Source organism: Malaya genurostris, chromosome 3 (assembly GCF_030247185.1).
Source record: "Malaya genurostris strain Urasoe2022 chromosome 3, Malgen_1.1, whole genome shotgun sequence".
NCBI classification, from domain to species: domain Eukaryota; kingdom Metazoa; phylum Arthropoda; class Insecta; order Diptera; family Culicidae; genus Malaya; species Malaya genurostris.
In genome coordinates, this window is record NC_080572.1 from 17,486,186 (window position 1) to 17,504,211 (window position 18,026).

Sequence of the window (18,026 nt, forward strand, 5' to 3'; positions counted from 1 at the left end):
TTACTCGACTTTCAATCAACGAATTGCGATTATATCGGATAAAATATCTTTGCTTCGGATTTTCGGAAACCTAATTTTTCGACTTTGACTTTATTTCAAGTTATAATGGAAATATTTTTGTAACTAAATCGATAGCAACTGTCTAAAACAACAATTACAGGAAGATCAGTTTTTTAGTACTCTAACATGTCAGAAATACCCAAGTAGCAATCCGTAACTAGTTCTGATACGACTAAGTTCAAACTACGTTGCAACAAGAGCACGAACATGTTGTTTTATGTTATACTGGTTAAAACAAGGTGAAAGCAATGTTTTTTCATAACATAACTAATTACGAAATAGTTATTTAGGTTTCCAATCATCACATTTTTTCATCATATTGAATAAATTATAATGTATAAGTTATCATGACTTAATCCAAACATATTTTTAATCACAACTATTCTTCTAGCTACCAGTAAGTAGTACCTGTAACTCTGTTCTGATACCACTCAGTCCTACTATGCTGCAACAAAAGCACGAACATGTTTTTTTTTATTTTACACTGGTTAAAACAAGATGACTGCAGTGTTTCCTTATAACATAAACATTGAACATTGGTTTATTTTCAGTTGCGAAACTATCATAAACACGTAAGCGTAGATATATGTAAACCGTTACTGTGAATTGATATAGCAGCAACATAGATATTAAAAGATTCTAACATTTCATTTCTACACATATTCAGATAGCTACCGGTTAGTTTTCCCAACGTAATGATGTCGAAAATGCAACCTAAAAACTTTTGTTGGTTTGAATATGGCGATCACATTATGGAGTCGCAAAAAGTGTATGAAACATAAATAAAACCAGGATATTACATTTTTCAAAACTACTTTTTAACGAAAATTGTGAATGGCATAATAGTCATTTTTGTTCTATGCACTATCATAAACACGAAAAAACAATATAGGGATTGAACATCGATTTTTATAATATTGTAATTCTCCTGATATATGAATTTAAAATGATGAGAAATCACTCTATTTGGATTAATTTCGAGCATTCTGAACATAGGGTTATTTCGTTGTTTATTTATCATACATTCATAAACAGATTTTGATTGAAGGTGCATAAAAAACCTGTTTTTATCCTTCCTAGTGGTGTAATGATGCCTTTCTCATATAGAATACTGTGGTATTCTATTCAAAATCACTTGATTTTACGTTTCGTCTTAGACTCATCAGTGCGTAGCAGTTTATGTTGAACTGCTACCTCCGACCTGACGGTTCGGCATAAACCGCTAGGCAGATGTAAAGTTAATGCTATTTGCAAAACACTTCTTTGGTATTACACCTAAGTAATGCAAGGCAATCATTCGTCCCTTTATTTCTACGGAAGCCAAACTGAATATCTGACAACAAACCGTTCGTCTCGACCCAAGTGTCGAGACGTCGTAGAATATTTTTTTCCAACAATTTTCTGATGCACCATAACATTGCAAGGTCGGGCAGATACTTCACCAAGTTGAATTTAATTCTGTCCAACCCAGGAGCGTTATTTTTAGAAGACATGAGTGCTATGGAAAACTCCATCATTGAAAAGGGGCTATCAATGGAACCATTATTTGGAGAAAACTCCCCAATAATGCTATGCGTAGGAACAGAATCTGGACAAACTTTCCTCGCCATATCAAATAATCATCGGTTCGAGTATTCCTCACTCTCATTTCCTACGTTACGATTCCTCATTCGTCTGGCCGTATTCCAAAGAGTGCTCATTGAGGTTTCTCTTGACAAACCTTCGACAAAATGTCGCCCGAAGTATGCTCTTGTACTTGGTTTCTAGACTCAAGAATTTTTCAAAATTCTGAGGAGTTCCCCCTCCTCGTTTTAAAAACGTCTTGAGAGCATTTCGTTCCGCGTATTTAGCGTCTGAGCCCTCTTTGTCCCACCAATGGTTTGGAGGCCTTCTGTTAGACAATGGACCAAGAAATCGTTTTGTTTGGGCTTGTTCTACGGCCTTCAGAATCGAACAAACGAGGAAGTCATATTCTTCAAGTGGGGGAAGCTCTTCCATTGAGTTCAAGGTACTTGAGATACTACTTTGGTATTTAATCCTTCCTCTTAACAGAACCTAAGGGGTTACTTCACTATTTTCATCATCACTAATAAGAAGACGAGGTTTATCGATATAGACATAGCTAGGCAACGCAGATCCGGCAAATGTTACTCGAAACGAATCTGAGGGACGATAAGACTTATTTCCATCGCCAATAGATGTTGAGTACAATTGCTTGCACTCGAGTATCTTAACTCCCTAAAGCATGGAGTTTTTGAAACGACCAACTCCATTTTTAAGTAAACAATCGGCTGTCAGACTTGCTTCAGTGACAACACCGTCAATTTCCACCTCCTTCGATGGAATGTAAACTCTATATTCAACAGCAAATAACTTACAGGTTACAATTTCGTTCGCCTGTTTCAAATCGTTAACAACAACTCGAATTTTATCTTTATTAACTTAAGAGATTTCTACAACTTCTGAAAAATGTGATGTCAATTCCTTTGTAATTTGTATCAAATTTAATACCTTTTTTCGAAAATAGACTATTCATGGTATGGAGTATTTAGGATCTTATTAGCAAACAATGTTCCATGAGATCATCCATCACATTAACTGTTTTTTTCTGTAAATTAATAGTTTAAAAATGAAAATTTATGTATAGTAAAATTTCAGTTATAAGAGAAACAAAAAAATTAAATTAACTTAAATCTACCTTGTTGTTGTTGTCTCTATTCCTCTGTCGTAAAGAACGACGTGAAGCTCATCAAACGATTTCCAATTGGCAGTCTTTTGATATCGTTTTCTGCTATCTCCGTTGCTCTGCCGTCGTTGTGGTCACCACTGAACTTGGTGTGCTGCCTGTACGTGACCCCATGTTCTTGGTGGGGATCAATTGTGATGCTTGCAGTGTAGCACCTTGCGATATATGTCGTCTCTTTCTATCCTACGCAGCGTACAATATTGCCTTGGCGGTTAGCACCAGCAGTTTTAACTACCTGCAGCCGTTAACTCACGAGTCAGTATAATCGAAACACAACCTCTTCGCGTGAATGGTTTTTACTGAATGATTCAAAGCTCTTTTGTTCGATTTTTACGAAAAATTATGTTTTAAACGATTTTTACATTGCATATTTGCACTCAATGTTTATATCCGATTTTTGCATTCCAAAATATTTGAACGGGTTTTCCAAACTATCCGACCTTTGATTTCAGTCGTTCAAATGGACTAGCTTTTGTTGATCTTCTGAGAAATACTGATTAGTAATATTAGATTTATTATCCCTAAAGCTGTGCGCTTTTTGTTGCCATACTTAATGCGTTTTCCAATACCATGCCCTCTTTTCAGGCTCTGCTCTGTGCTTGCTTTATACCGGTTTTCTCTGGGATCCTGCCGCCCCGTTTCCACGGTGTTCGCTACATGGATGGAGCTTTTTCTGACAACCTACCTACACTAGATGAAAATACGGTAACGGTGAGTCCGTTCTGTGGCGAATCGGACATTTGTCCCCGGGACAACAGTTCGCAGATGTTCCACGTTAATTGGGCCAACACAAGCATCGAGTTGTCGAAGCAAAATATCAATCGGTTTGGGCGAATACTGTTCCCTCCGAAGCCGGAAATTTTGTCCTCATTCTGCCAGCAAGGATTCGACGATGCGTTGAACTTTTTACATCGCAATAATTTGATCAGTTGCACCCGGTGCCTATCGGTTCAGTCGACGTTCTGCGTTTCGGACCAGCCAAAACAACTGGAAGAGCATCTGCTCGAGGAGTATGACCCGGAGTGCAGTGAATGCAAAGAATGCACCCAGTACAGACAAAATGCCATTGGTGGTAGTATGCCGGATACAGTTTTGACTGTATTCCAGACCTATATGGACCAAGCAAACAAAGGACTGATAAACTGGGTATTCAGACACCGAGGAGCAAAGCTTCTGAAGGCACTGTCTCTTCCGGCCACTCTACCTGCGGATATTGTGTGTGCCACTTTAACCAAGTAAGTATGTCGAGCAGTTTTGATTTCGTTCAGGTTCATGTGTCTTTGTTATTTTGAACGATGATGGGTTTGGGTTGTCCAGGTTTCAAAATATTGTGTATTTCATGTACATCAAGTTTTGTTTGTGTGGTTTGAATAAATCTACATGAGAATTGTGCTTCTCAATATACTAACCTTGCAACCGACTAACCTCAGCGTCATTGGTGCAGATGTTGAGCGAAGACAGTTTCGTTACAAGGTTCTAGGAAACATAATTTGTCCATCGAGTGATAGTCTACTAGCAAGCCAGCCGTTCAATCCGCTCTGCCGTCGATGTATTGCAAGAAAGCAGCGTGCGTTGGTCAATGATAGAAGCACCGCGTACATTCGTATAGGACAAGCGGTTGCGATGGAACCGTTAGATTGGAATTTAAAATCTAGAATGGAACGGTAAGAATGAATTCGTTTTTCGGTTGCGTTTAGCCGATATTTGTCCGTGTTGTATGATTCCGGTGTATTCTGTCGATAGCTGTGTTGTCCAATTGAGTTGGTGGAGGTGTGTGCTAGTTCGAGTTTATTTCGCGTTGTCACTTAAGAGGCGTCCTCAGATGGTCGTTGACTGAACAATTTCTACATAACATGTGCTTCACTCAGAGCAACTTTCATAAATGAAAGTCTTACATCATGTTTCTGAACATACGACTTAAAAATAAGGAATCAAAGGATTCTACGTTGTTGAAAAGGCCCACGGGTTATATGTGCTGTTAACGGAGTTAACTCATGAAGTTAAACACAATTTTCATTACAAGACATCATTATAATCATTCACACAAACACTAAGTGAGTATTTCGGCAAGTAATATAGGAATCTCAAATTAAATTTTCATGAAAATACATTTCGGAATTGTAAATTACATATTACCTGAACTTTCAAAACCATCATTTGATTCGACGTGGTATTGTTCGGATCATTATTAAATCTCTCTATCATCTGCTTTTAGACTGATGGTAGCCACTCCCGCGATCGGCAGTCAGCTGTGGTCCGTAAGCCAGTTCGCTCTCAAAACACTGAATTCGATCCTGATTAGAATGCCGTGGGGACATCAGGTAATTTTTGGCGATATCTTTTTTTCTCATTTTAATGTGGTACATGGACTATCATTGTTACTTTTGGTGCATTTGTAGCTTAGTGCCAATCTGCAGTGTAAGATCGCTTACACTGAGTATTCCACGACAGGTAGTCAGTTCATAGCATCAAGAGGCCAACATAGCAGTCATCGAGGCGGCTCGTTATTGGACATTCGTGTAGAGAATGGCAATGAGCTAGTATCAGTGATTACCGGTGAGAACAACAACGAATTGATTGAACAGCATCACCATCACCACCAGCATCTAAAAGGACACGATGAAGTTCATGATGAGGATCACCCGGATTACGATTCGTTTAACCACATTTTGCAAGCGATATCACACCACGATGCGATGTATGCGTACTACTACATGGATGATAACAACGAGGTGAGCGGTTGGGTCAATGATTAGTGCATCTAACGTCGCGTAAATAACCCTTCTGATTAGTGTATTCTAATACGATCATTCCATCATTCAAAATTCTCGTAGGTTAAGGTGACGGAAATTTTCGACATGACAGAAGACGCCAGCCCGGCTATTCAGACGGCTCAGGAGCGAGAATTCAATCAGCAGCTCGAATTCGACAGTGATTGGGAAACAACACAGCCAGGTACGGATCTGGAACAAGGCCGCAAAAAGCATAGCTGGGCCACGTCGATGAGTCAGTGTGTATGTCCCATTTCATTTTGTGAGTGTGTAACTGTACGACTAATGCATCGACTGCCGCTTTTGAAAAGATTGTATTCAACATTTGGGGAAGAGATAATAACGAAGGCGGTGGTCGTATTTCCATTTCTCTATAACTATAATAACAAATTCATATTGTAGTTTTATGAGTTTTTCATCTTTGTTGTGTTGACTAAATTTATGTTTTTATCTGTCTCTGAAAATTGTTGTAAAATTAGTTATGTTAGAATTTTCCGTAACGATAATAAAGTAACAGAGTTCCTAATCACCTCCATTTATCTCATACATTTAAACTGTATATTAGATAAAACATTGGAAACAATTACATCGCAATTCGTTGATTGTAGGCTTAGTATTATTTAATAACGTTGCGGCTTTTTTTAGGAAAATGAATATTAATCACTTTATGTTTAATTCAACATGTGTGTGTAATTTTAAAGGTACCAAAGTATGCTTATAGAATATGTTTGGATACATTTAAAAACTAGTTAATGTCACTTGTTTTATGTTTCGCCTTTGACTCATCAGTGCGTAGCAGTGCTATCGCGACCTGGCGGTTCAACTGCTATCGCGACCTGGCGGTTCAACATAAACCGCTAGGCAGAAGTAAAGTCACTTTTGCTATTACACAGATGTGTCATGTCTAAACTGACATCTCGGACGAAACAGATTTCGCTACTTGACGGAAACGACATAACACGTTGTTTTTCACCGCTCTAATATTTATGGGGCATTCCACGCAAAATCAGCCACCAAAATTTTTTTCTTCATCTAATTTTTGTTTTCGGTACAGAACTCGAAAATATTCGACACGTATTTTTCTATTTCAATATGATACTTGGAATTTTCGAGATATGATTTTGAAAGTTTCGCTTTAACAAAAAAAGCCTTTTTTCAACAGCCTATACTGTAGAATCTAATAAAGATACGAAAATTCGTCCAAGACATGAAATATGCGTCTTTTCCTTAGATTTCAAATGAGCGATTCCATAAAACAAACTTCATAGTTTATTTAAAGAAAAAAGTTGAAAAATTTTTTCAACTAAAAAAAGAAAAAAAATTAGGTCCAAGTTTGAAATTTTTTTTAACTGTTTATTAATTTTTAACTTTTTTCATTAAATAAACTATAAAGGTTGTTTTATGGAATCGCATATTTGAAAGCTAAGGAAAAGACGCACATTTCAAGTCTTGGACGAATTTTAGTATCTTTATCAGATTATACAGCATAGGCCTTTGAAAAAAGGATCTTTTTTTGAAAACGCGAAACTTCAAAAAAAAAAAACATAAAATTTGAATTATATATATATATATATATATATATATATATATATATATATATATATATATATATATATATATATATATATATATATATATATATATGTATATATATATATATATATATATATATATATATATATATATATATATATATATATATATATATATATATATAAATATTATATATATATATATATATATATATATATATATATATATATATATATATATATATATATATATATATATATATATATATATATATATATATATATATATATATATATATATATATATATATATATATATGTATAAGGGTGCCAATATTTTGGGATCACCTCTGATTTCGTAAAGCGTGCTCAAAAGTTCAAGCACCTCCAAAAAGTCCCCCACGCAAAATTTGAACTAAATACGATATGGGTATGAGGTTCTTTAAGGTTTGAAAACTTGCGATCTTGAAATATCACCATAGGGGAGTACAAGAGATTTCCGAAATGGAAATGTTTTTTTGATGCCAAACGTCTTAGATTTGCATGAAGCGTCGAGATTTAGTGTCAGCTCAAAATAAACTTTTTTTGAAAAAATTTACTATTCTGTTACAAATAGACAACGCAAATGCCAAGCGCTTGGTTTGAGAAATGATGTCGAGTATGTGACATAAACACTGAAGCATGCTTTTGTAACTACTCGAATCAATTGGTGTCAAAAATAAGCCCAGAAGAAGTGAGTGTCAGAAATTATTTAATAAATAGAGCAATGTTTTCATGAGAATGTTTTGAAGAAAAAGAAAAGCATTAATACACCACTAGGTGGATTAAGAAGGTGTTTTCCCTTCAAATTACCTAGTTAATGTTCTCAAATTTAAAACTGGGTTGGCTTCGATTTGAAGACCAAAAAAAAGTTTACATCGATGATTTCAAGACCAGAAATCACTTACTTCAGGACTAGAAGATACTTGCTTCAGTAAGTTCACATTAGAGATACTTTAGAGCAGAAGTTTCTAGACTCGTTTTTAGCCGAATCCGTTCTACAAACAAAGTCTTTTGCATAAAAAGTTTCTATTAGGTATCAATCTATCCCAAATTAATATTGTTATCCGATGCTCTTTAATTAAACTAATATTTTCAAGTAAACTAAATGAATTTTGAAGCCTTTGGATAAGTCTAGATTTTCATCATGATATTTCATTATCGTAATCATTGACATTCTTTTTCAAACTCAATTATTAAAAATGAAGCCATTAACAAACGTTACCTTTATCAGTAATTCAAAGCATCTTTTGAATTTAGTGAGAAATATTGTACCTGATCGCAATTAAGTTAAAGATTTTTGTTTAGTTTGATAAAATTTAGGATAAAAGGGAATGATTTTGCTTGAGGGACAATTTACAGTCTTAGCTTTTCAGACATAACTGCTTCATTCTGTCGTCATGTTTAAAATACAGTTATGCATAATTTTTAACCTCGACTCTTAATTTATTATAAATATCTGGCTGAGGTAATTCCAGTTTATATCCCTTATTGAACGAGCTTGGATGTTACCAGTTACTTGAAAACTTTTAATTTACATTATTTATGGTTTGTGGAAGTTTGAATTGTAGTAGGTATACTTTATCTGATTTGACTCCTTATCTGTCTAAGTTTTAATTCGTGGGTTCTAATATTTTTAGATAATACGACAGTTGTATTCTTGAATTAGAAAACTTTTCTGACTGAAAAAATCCAATTATTACAGCTATTTGATTGCACCTGTTAACTTCTGGTTTCAGATTTCCTCTATGCCGACTCATATAGCGGAAACGATATGATCGACCTGAACGAGATTTTCGATCCGTACCTGTACAGCAACTACAGTCATGTAGCACCGTCCGTTCCTCAGTCGCACCGTCACTCCATCAGCAGTCAGTGTCAGCCATTCCAGCCACAACAGATAGTAGAGGGTAGCAAGGATCTGTCCGGAATCCAGTGGCAATGCTCCCAGATCGAGATAGAAGAGTTGCCAAGTGATGATAACTATCTGCAGCCGGAAGCCGATCAACAGCAGGCACTGATTTCCGAAGTGGCAGCGTTATTGCTGAGTAAGCCTCAATCCCCGTCAGCCTACTCTCTCGTGGAAATGTGAGTTTAGGCGATACACATGCACTGAAACCATACAGTTACCATAGAAAGTGATGACTTTAGTAGTGTTTGCAATATACGACGAATGAATAAGTTTATGTTATGTTGAAACTAATCGAGAAACATGTGTTCTCATAAGTAGTTAGACAAGTGTGTTTTGTTTTATTCAAAGCGAAAACCAAAAATATAGGATAGGCTGGAACCTATAATCGCTGAACTTTTGAATTTTTGATTTTATATTGTTCAGGACAAGTTCCACGCTAAGAAATTCACATAGGTAAGAATATTAGGGATGTTCTAACCAAAACTATCAGTTTTCGAACCGTATTTGTTTTAGTAAGCTGATTGTGATGTTTTAATACTAAGTAGTTAGGTTGTTAGGTAATAGTGGTGAGCTAGCAGTAAGTAATTGGCAACGAAATGAAAGCTTTCGATGGCTGTGCAATAGGAGAATGTTTTGTAATCGGGCCCAAGAAATTCATATCGTATACCAACCCATTGTACCTTCAACTTTAAAGTGATTCCAATTACGATCCTGTTATTCTGCTAAGAAAAACGAAAAAGCATTTCAGTTTTTATATGTTGTAGTAATATTTTACCGCTCAGAAGTTATCTCTCTTGGGCTTCATTTTGTAGGAATTCCGCAAAGTGGGGCCTCCATACTATGCATTGAAATATTTTATTTATCGCCATAAGTCATAAGTGTAACAGAAACTTCTATATTTATGAATGATTTTTTACAGTATAATAAATGGATATAATACAATGAATCAGATCAATGTTACGGTCTAAAACTATCCGAATATTTTAATGCGAGAATCATTTGCAAATGTAAAACTACTATAGTTTTGTTGGAGTGATAAGTTGGAGTTGGAGTTTTGATAACGATCATGGACGTTATCAAAATGAAATCATTCCAACAAAACTTTAGTAGTTTTACATTTACAATTAATCGCGTCCTGAGCCCCTTACTTCCCTATGAAAATTCTTGTGAAGGATTCACTCTACTAGCTCTGATGTTGTTTATTTATCCCCAATTATGCTCATGTTGTTTGCAACCTTTTTTTCCATATGTTTTTGACATACTTTTCTTGCGTGCGTATATGTCACGCATGCGCTTTCATTTGTGGTGAAAACCGCGGGAAATGAAACATACTCTCACTAAATAAGAACGTACAAATACAGCTACAAAAAAGGATTCTGCAAAACCGTCATTATCAGAGCCTCAGTGTCAAACGCAAAAATCGATCGATAAACTATATCTGCATCAGAATTTTCAGTCACAAGCAAGAATAGTGGAGATGTTTGAAACTCGCAGTGCTAAAATTAGTGTCCTTCCTGTGCCAATTGAGCTGTACGCATACGTGAAATTTTCACCATGTTGAGCTAGAGTAAGATTTCGCGTAGCGGGGGCGGCCAAGGATATTGAATGCGAGAATTTTGCTTGCATTTTTCACGAACAGGAATAGCTTTCTTCCATCATCTAAATCTCGTAAGTACCAGAAAGCAAAAGTCTCACCGACTCATATAGCGGAAACGATATGATCGACCTGAACGAGATTTTCGATCCGTACCTGTACAGCAACTACAGTCATGTAGCACCGTCCGTTCCTCAGTCGCACCGTCACTCCATCAGCAGTCAGTGTCAGCCATTCCAGCCACAACAGATAGTAGAGGGTAGCAAGGATCTGTCCGGAATCCAGTGGCAATGCTCCCAGATCGAGATAGAAGAGTTGCCAAGTGATGATAACTATCTGCAGCCGGAAGCCGATCAACAGCAGGCACTGATTTCCGAAGTGGCAGCGTTATTGCTGAGTAAGCCTCAATCCCCGTCAGCCTACTCTCTCGTGGAAATGTGAGTTTAGGCGATACACATGCACTGAAACCATACAGTTACCATAGAAAGTGATGACTTTAGTAGTGTTTGCAATATACGACGAATGAATAAGTTTATGTTATGTTGAAACTAATCGAGAAACATGTGTTCTCATAAGTAGTTAGACAAGTGTGTTTTGTTTTATTCAAAGCGAAAACCAAAAATATAGGATAGGCTGGAACCTATAATCGCTGAACTTTTGAATTTTTGATTTTATATTGTTCAGGACAAGTTCCACGCTAAGAAATTCACATAGGTAAGAATATTAGGGATGTTCTAACCAAAACTATCAGTTTTCGAACCGTATTTGTTTTAGTAAGCTGATTGTGATGTTTTAATACTAAGTAGTTAGGTTGTTAGGTAATAGTGGTGAGCTAGCAGTAAGTAATTGGCAACGAAATGAAAGCTTTCGATGGCTGTGCAATAGGAGAATGTTTTGTAATCGGGCCCAAGAAATTCATATCGTATACCAACCCATTGTACCTTCAACTTTAAAGTGATTCCAATTACGATCCTGTTATTCTGCTAAGAAAAACGAAAAAGCATTTCAGTTTTTATATGTTGTAGTAATATTTTACCGCTCAGAAGTTATCTCTCTTGGGCTTCATTTTGTAGGAATTCCGCAAAGTGGGGCCTCCATACTATGCATTGAAATATTTTATTTATCGCCATAAGTCATAAGTGTAACAGAAACTTCTATATTTATGAATGATTTTTTACAGTATAATAAATGGATATAATACAATGAATCAGATCAATGTTACGGTCTAAAACTATCCGAATATTTTAATGCGAGAATCATTTGCAAATGTAAAACTACTATAGTTTTGTTGGAGTGATAAGTTGGAGTTGGAGTTTTGATAACGATCATGGACGTTATCAAAATGAAATCATTCCAACAAAACTTTAGTAGTTTTACATTTACAATTAATCGCGTCCTGAGCCCCTTACTTCCCTATGAAAATTCTTGTGAAGGATTCACTCTACTAGCTCTGATGTTGTTTATTTATCCCCAATTATGCTCATGTTGTTTGCAACCTTTTTTTCCATATGTTTTTGACATACTTTTCTTGCGTGCGTATATGTCACGCATGCGCTTTCATTTGTGGTGAAAACCGCGGGAAATGAAACATACTCTCACTAAATAAGAACGTACAAATACAGCTACAAAAAAGGATTCTGCAAAACCGTCATTATCAGAGCCTCAGTGTCAAACGCAAAAATCGATCGATAAACTATATCTGCATCAGAATTTTCAGTCACAAGCAAGAATAGTGGAGATGTTTGAAACTCGCAGTGCTAAAATTAGTGTCCTTCCTGTGCCAATTGAGCTGTACGCATACGTGAAATTTTCACCATGTTGAGCTAGAGTAAGATTTCGCGTAGCGGGGGCGGCCAAGGATATTGAATGCGAGAATTTTGCTTGCATTTTTCACGAACAGGAATAGCTTTCTTCCATCATCTAAATCTCGTAAGTACCAGAAAGCAAAAGTTGAAACTATTTCAATCCGAAATTCGACTATATTTTTAGATCATCCTCATTACATCCGCTGTCGTGTTGTAGCGTTTAGTTAGCGAAGGAAGCAATGAAAAAACAAAATGTTCGGACCATTTCATTAATCGTGTGCACTTTCACCTATCTACTGATCGGAGCGGCCGTGTTCGACGCACTTGAATCGGAAACGGAAAAGAAACGATGGAAAGCCCTCAGTGGTAAACTAATTACGGTTATATGCTTTGTGATTTAATCATTTTCAGTTCGAAGCGCTTCTGTTTGGTAATTCTTTAGTTCTGACGTTGTTGTTTGCTTTTTTATTTTTTTTATAATTATAAAAAATAGGTGCAGAATTCGCTCAAACTTTAGACAAAATTTCCGAGGCCCGGAGGGCCGAGTGTCATATACCAATCAATTGAGCTCGACGAACTGAGAAAATGTCCGTGTGCGTGTGTGTCAACAAAGAGGTAGAGATTTCGGAGATGACTGAACCGATTTTTATCAAACAAATGAAAGGTCTCCCCGTTACCCTGAACGCTATTGAATGGTTTTGAGATCGGATGTTTCTTTTTTGAGTTAGATGAAGTTTGATGTCAAAGTTTTCAGTTTTTTGACAATACAATTGACCTTGAAATTAGAATATGTTTTTAGACTTATATTACGCACGGTAATAACTATCCAACAAGCCATAGATTGTTAAAATCCATTTTTGTGCAACCGACTTTCGCCTCATTCCAGTAGTAGGAGTTTGCACAGCACCCTTTTTCTATTTTAGCACGGTTCGGTTTTGGCAAAATAATCGTTTGAACATGACCTATGTATTAGAAAGATAGCAGTATCTTCAAATTCAAAACAATTTCATATTTATATTGATTTATACTCCTTGCAACAAAAATTGCTGGAAGAACACAACTTCTTACACTCTTATACCATTCGAAGAAGTTCGTCGAGATAAGCAAATTTGTGTGTGAAAAATTATTTCATTGATGTTCTCGGAGATGGCTTAACTGATTTCTACACACTTCGACCCATATGGACAGTCCTATGCTCCCATATAAGGTTTCTGAATTTATTCTTTATTGTTTATTTCATTTGGGTCCGACTTCTGGTTCCGGAACTACAGGATGATATACATATGTAATGAAATTGAAACAATGTCACTCATTTTGCTAGTAGATGGCCGTATCGATTTCGTCCATCTAACATTCACATAAAAGGTCTTAAGGTCCCATAAAAACTGCTTGTTTTTCAAACAGATCCGACTTGCGGCTCAGAAGAAGGTACTCAAACGATTTCTTTAAGATGGCTACACTGATTTTCAAAAATTTTTTGGTTAACAATCCTTTAGGCGAATTTAACTGACTTCGGTTACACCGATTTCCAAATACCGTTTCCGAAAGTATCTGGAGTAGAGAAGCTTAAAGAAAGCCAAAATAAATTTAATAAACAAAAATTCAAATTAAAAAAATTATTCGACTTTGACTTCCAATTTGGAAATTACAGAATGATGAGTTTTTAAAATTCAAACTGTCAAAGAAGGCCATACCAAAAAATCAAAATTTATTTCGTTTATTCGTCATACTAATTCATGGACATTCGAACTATTCTTGGTTATGATGGTCTCTGAGTGCCGTTTTTGGAAGTACTATGAATAATGACAAAAACTTTAACGAGGAACTCATTTCTAAATCTCATGGAATGCTCAATCGATTGTCACACGTTTAGATCGAAAGGAATAATTTTTAAAGGATTCATACAATTTAATCTTCGATTCGTATAGCAGTTTCAAAATTTTAATAACAAATAATTTAAAACGACGTTCATTAAAATAATTTATTGAAAACTAGACACAACGAAGAATATAAAATCATCTCACTGCTACGTGGATTAAGCACGTTTTTCTATCGCTAACCGTTTGTTTCTTGAAATTTTCAATGTTCAAACCAGGAAACATTGAGGTATGCATAAAATCTGTCTTACATTTCAGCGGTTGAAAATGTACTTATATCGAGGTATAATATATCAGCAGAAGACTTCAAGGTGATCGAAACAGTTATCATGAAATCGGAGCCACACAAAGCCGGCCAACAGTGGAAGTTTTCTGGAGCCTTTTATTATGCCACAACGGTGCTGACCACCATCGGGTACGGTCATTCAACGCCTTCCACGGTCAGTGGAAAAATTTTCACCATGTGCTATGCGGCTATCGGGATTCCACTTGGATTGGTTATGTTTCAAAGCATTGGAGAACGTGTAAATCGGTTAAGCAGGTAAGATGGAATGCTGTATTCAAAACACTCGCTAATATATTACTTTATTTCTATTTCAGTGTAATAGTGCATGCAGTCAAAACGTCCTTCAACTGCAAAAAAGCAATAGCCTCCGAAGTGGATCTGATCTTGGTAGTAACAACGCTAAGTTCTCTTACTATAGCAGGAGGAGCGGCTGCGTTTAGCAAATTCGAAAATTGGTCTTATTTCGATTCGGTTTACTACTGCTTCATTACTTTGACAACCATAGGATTCGGAGATATGGTCGCCCTGCAGAAAGATAATGCCCTAAATCAGAAACCAGAGTATGTAGCTTTTGCGTTAATTTTTATACTCTTCGGACTAGCGGTAGTGGCCGCCTCGTTGAATTTACTAGTACTACGATTTGTAACTATGAATACTGAGGATGAAAAGCGTGATGAGGCTCAAGCAATTCAGGTACAGTTGTCACGATTTATCACATTTGTCGTTTGCTTATAGATGGACAAAATCTTTTACCTTGCAGGCCTTGCAAATCGCAGTGAAGCTGGACGGTGACATCATTACCGGAAACTCCAGCGATTCGGACCGCAAGTGCTATGAACGAATGTCAATTTCCGGCCCTACTCGTAACTGTGCCGGCTATTCACGGAAATATGAAGTGCAGGACACGAGCGTCGGATACATCATGGACGCCAGCTATCGTTATCCGTTGGTGGACTGCGAATTGGCCGAGCTGAGGTCGCCTGGATTGAGATACAACACCTACGAGTTGGAACCGGAGGAAGACGAAGGGTTGATAAGTCCACTACGGTACGATTTTCAGCCCAGTCGTGGAAGAGCGTCGGTTTAAGTTTGAGCGAAATGCCGTTGGGGGTGGTAATGTTAAGTTATAAGTAAATGAATTTTCGGGGTCTAAATTTTTAACAAAATATTATTATCGACTTTTCTAGAACTAGATAGCGATTGATAACAATCGAATGGAAACAATAAAATGAATTCGGGACAACTAGAGCGCAAGAGTGTATTATTTCATTGTGAATATATTGAGGTGGTAGAGCAACGTCTTCATATTACTTTTGTAAAAATTTGACCATTCAATTTCAACAGACTGCATGGCTAGCATTACGATCATGTTGGCAGAATCAAATACTACATTTGAATTTAAATTAGTGAAACTCGATTTGACTATATTTGAGAAAATGAAGTAAGCTCCATTTTAAAGATTTTGACCATCATCACCATATAATGAATTCGGATCATTAAACCATCATATAATATGAGCTACAAACTGAAACAGTCAAGGATGGCTTTTATCGTATCAAAGAACGCTCAATAACAACTCTTCACTCAATAACAGTGCCATCAAAGAGAGACGGATATCATCGCAGGAACAAAAAACCGGCATGGTTCATTTAACATAGAATAAACACCAGAGCGAGAGCGAATTTCTCTCGATGGTCTGTCTGAGAATCAAAGGTTAGCACGCTGCTGTGGAGCTTCTTTCTGAAGCAACAAACGGTTGCATCAGAGTTATTCTCGTTTCGCGATCCGATTCTGTATGGGCAGTGGATAATTGCGATAGAATCATTTTACTATTGCTGCTTATTCTAAATATGTGCATATTACCTTTGTATAAGCTGTGTCTATGAAAATGTATGTGAATATTCCACACAAGGGTTTTGAAATATTGCAACCTAGTATGAGAATTATCAAGTCGAATCAACAATTCGATTTTCTGCGATAATTGTCAACTTGCGATTCTCTCTTGGTAATCACCACACAGAACCAATCATTATCAGACTGTAATTTTTTTAAGGGCCGTGAAATACTCAGAGTATGAAGTGGAGCGAAGAAATGTGAAAAAATTCTCTCGCGGTTCATGCATTGAGAGACTCGAGTTCTTGTAGCATCTTCTAATTGTTTGAAAATGTTGTATACAATGTAGATAAACACCGAGCAGCTTCTATCAAATTTTCGGCAATCACCAGTTTTGGAAACAGTTTTAAGCCCAATTTAATAGTATTTCCATAATTTTCTGCAAACCTTCATCACCACTGCTTCAATGAACAGTGAAATATACATCAAGGAATGTTTACAAAAACGACTTCTACCCATGATTCGAAGCCACAATGACTTCTTGCCAGATCTTGCTTCTTGCCACTACTCGAAATCAACGGTAGAATGGTACTACCAAAAATGTATCTTTCGTTCCAAAAGACATGAATCCACCAAATTGCCCACAATTTCGACCAATTGAGGTATTTTGGGCATTAACGAAGGCACATCTTAGGAAACATGTCTCGGCAGCCGAAACCATTCAACAGTTCGAAAAAGATTGAAAAAAAGTGTCAAAACTTGTCGCCAAGAAGTCTGTACGGAATTTAATGAGGAACGTTCGCAAGAAGGTGCGCCAGATAGTCTACAATGGCTAAGTATCAAATGTTGAGAAGAATATTCTGTTGTTGTAGTCTAATATTATTAGTATATTGAATAAAATTTGAGTATCTAACACTTGTGAATTATTTACAGCGAAATCAAAGTGCGTATATACTTTCTGCACGGAACCACCCGCGATCCCATTTCAACCAGAATATTAGTTGATTTTCTGAATTCGATTGGTTAAAATTTGGTACAACTAATCGATTGTTGTTTGAACTAAACTGTCATTTTTGTTTTTCGATTAGCAGAAACGATGGTTGAAACAACTAATTTAACTGTTTGGAAAAAAATGCTGTCAATTAGTGAGGACACATACCTTTCAATTTCAATAAATATTTTAGTTGGAATAACTGGTGTTGTTATTGAAACAAAATTCTGTTAGTTGAAAAATAAATCGGTTTCATTTGTTTTAGACATTGCAAATAGTTGGAATAAATTATCATTACGAAATCAGAACTGATCTGATCTCTAAGTGATTTTGATTTTTGTATGATCATGATCATGTCAAGTCGAGATCAGCAAAGATCTAAATTAAAAAAAAATACTTCTGATTCGATCGGAAATGACTGATGTAGAAAAACGTTTTTAACCAGCAAAAGTGCCCGGAGGGGCGAGTGCGAATTTATTAAATTTACCTAAAATGACTATTGAAAGATGATGCCTTCAAACGGTTGAACTAAAGTTATGCACTGATAATTTCAGTCAATTTATATGAGCTGGGAATTGGA

General features: G+C 36.2%; 2 protein-coding genes across 5 annotated transcripts in view; both read left to right on the forward strand.

The window, feature by feature from the left end:
• Positions 1-10,006, forward strand: part of LOC131439500 (1-acylglycerol-3-phosphate O-acyltransferase Pnpla3-like) — a 37,464-nt gene extending 27,458 nt beyond the window's left edge. For 3 of the 4 annotated variants that reach the window (XM_058610595.1, XM_058610594.1, XM_058610596.1), the window contains exons 4-8: positions 3,392-4,041; positions 5,022-5,127; positions 5,206-5,538; positions 5,641-5,761; positions 8,888-10,006. In XM_058610595.1, coding sequence (XP_058466578.1) covers positions 3,392-4,041; positions 5,022-5,127; positions 5,206-5,538; positions 5,641-5,761; positions 8,888-9,240 — 1,563 coding nt within the window. In that variant the 3' untranslated portion in view covers positions 9,241-10,006. Of the gene's footprint in view, positions 1-3,391; positions 4,042-5,021; positions 5,128-5,205; positions 5,539-5,640; positions 5,821-8,887 lie in introns of all 4 variants that reach the window. The other variant, XM_058610597.1, reaches the window with a different exon arrangement.
• Positions 10,007-12,294: 2,288 nt separating this feature from the next.
• LOC131439502 (two pore potassium channel protein sup-9) lies at positions 12,295-15,870 on the forward strand. Its single transcript, XM_058610598.1, has 5 exons — positions 12,295-12,583; positions 12,644-12,825; positions 14,595-14,877; positions 14,937-15,315; positions 15,383-15,870. Exons 2-5 carry the CDS (start codon positions 12,699-12,701, stop codon positions 15,707-15,709), a joined length of 1,116 nt encoding a protein of 371 aa, XP_058466581.1. The 5' UTR covers positions 12,295-12,583; positions 12,644-12,698; the 3' UTR covers positions 15,710-15,870.
• Positions 15,871-18,026: the final 2,156 nt, after the last annotated feature.

Excerpts from the sequence above, each read along its gene's own strand:
- LOC131439502 (XM_058610598.1), top strand. The coding sequence starts at position 12,699 with ATGAAAAAACAAAATGTTCGGACCATTTCATTAATCGTGTGCACTTTC. Across the intron at positions 12,826-14,594 it reads ACGATGGAAAGCCCTCAGTG|CGGTTGAAAATGTACTTATA; the intron begins GTAAACTAATTA and ends CTTACATTTCAG. Across the intron at positions 15,316-15,382 it reads ATGAGGCTCAAGCAATTCAG|GCCTTGCAAATCGCAGTGAA; the intron begins GTACAGTTGTCA and ends TTTACCTTGCAG.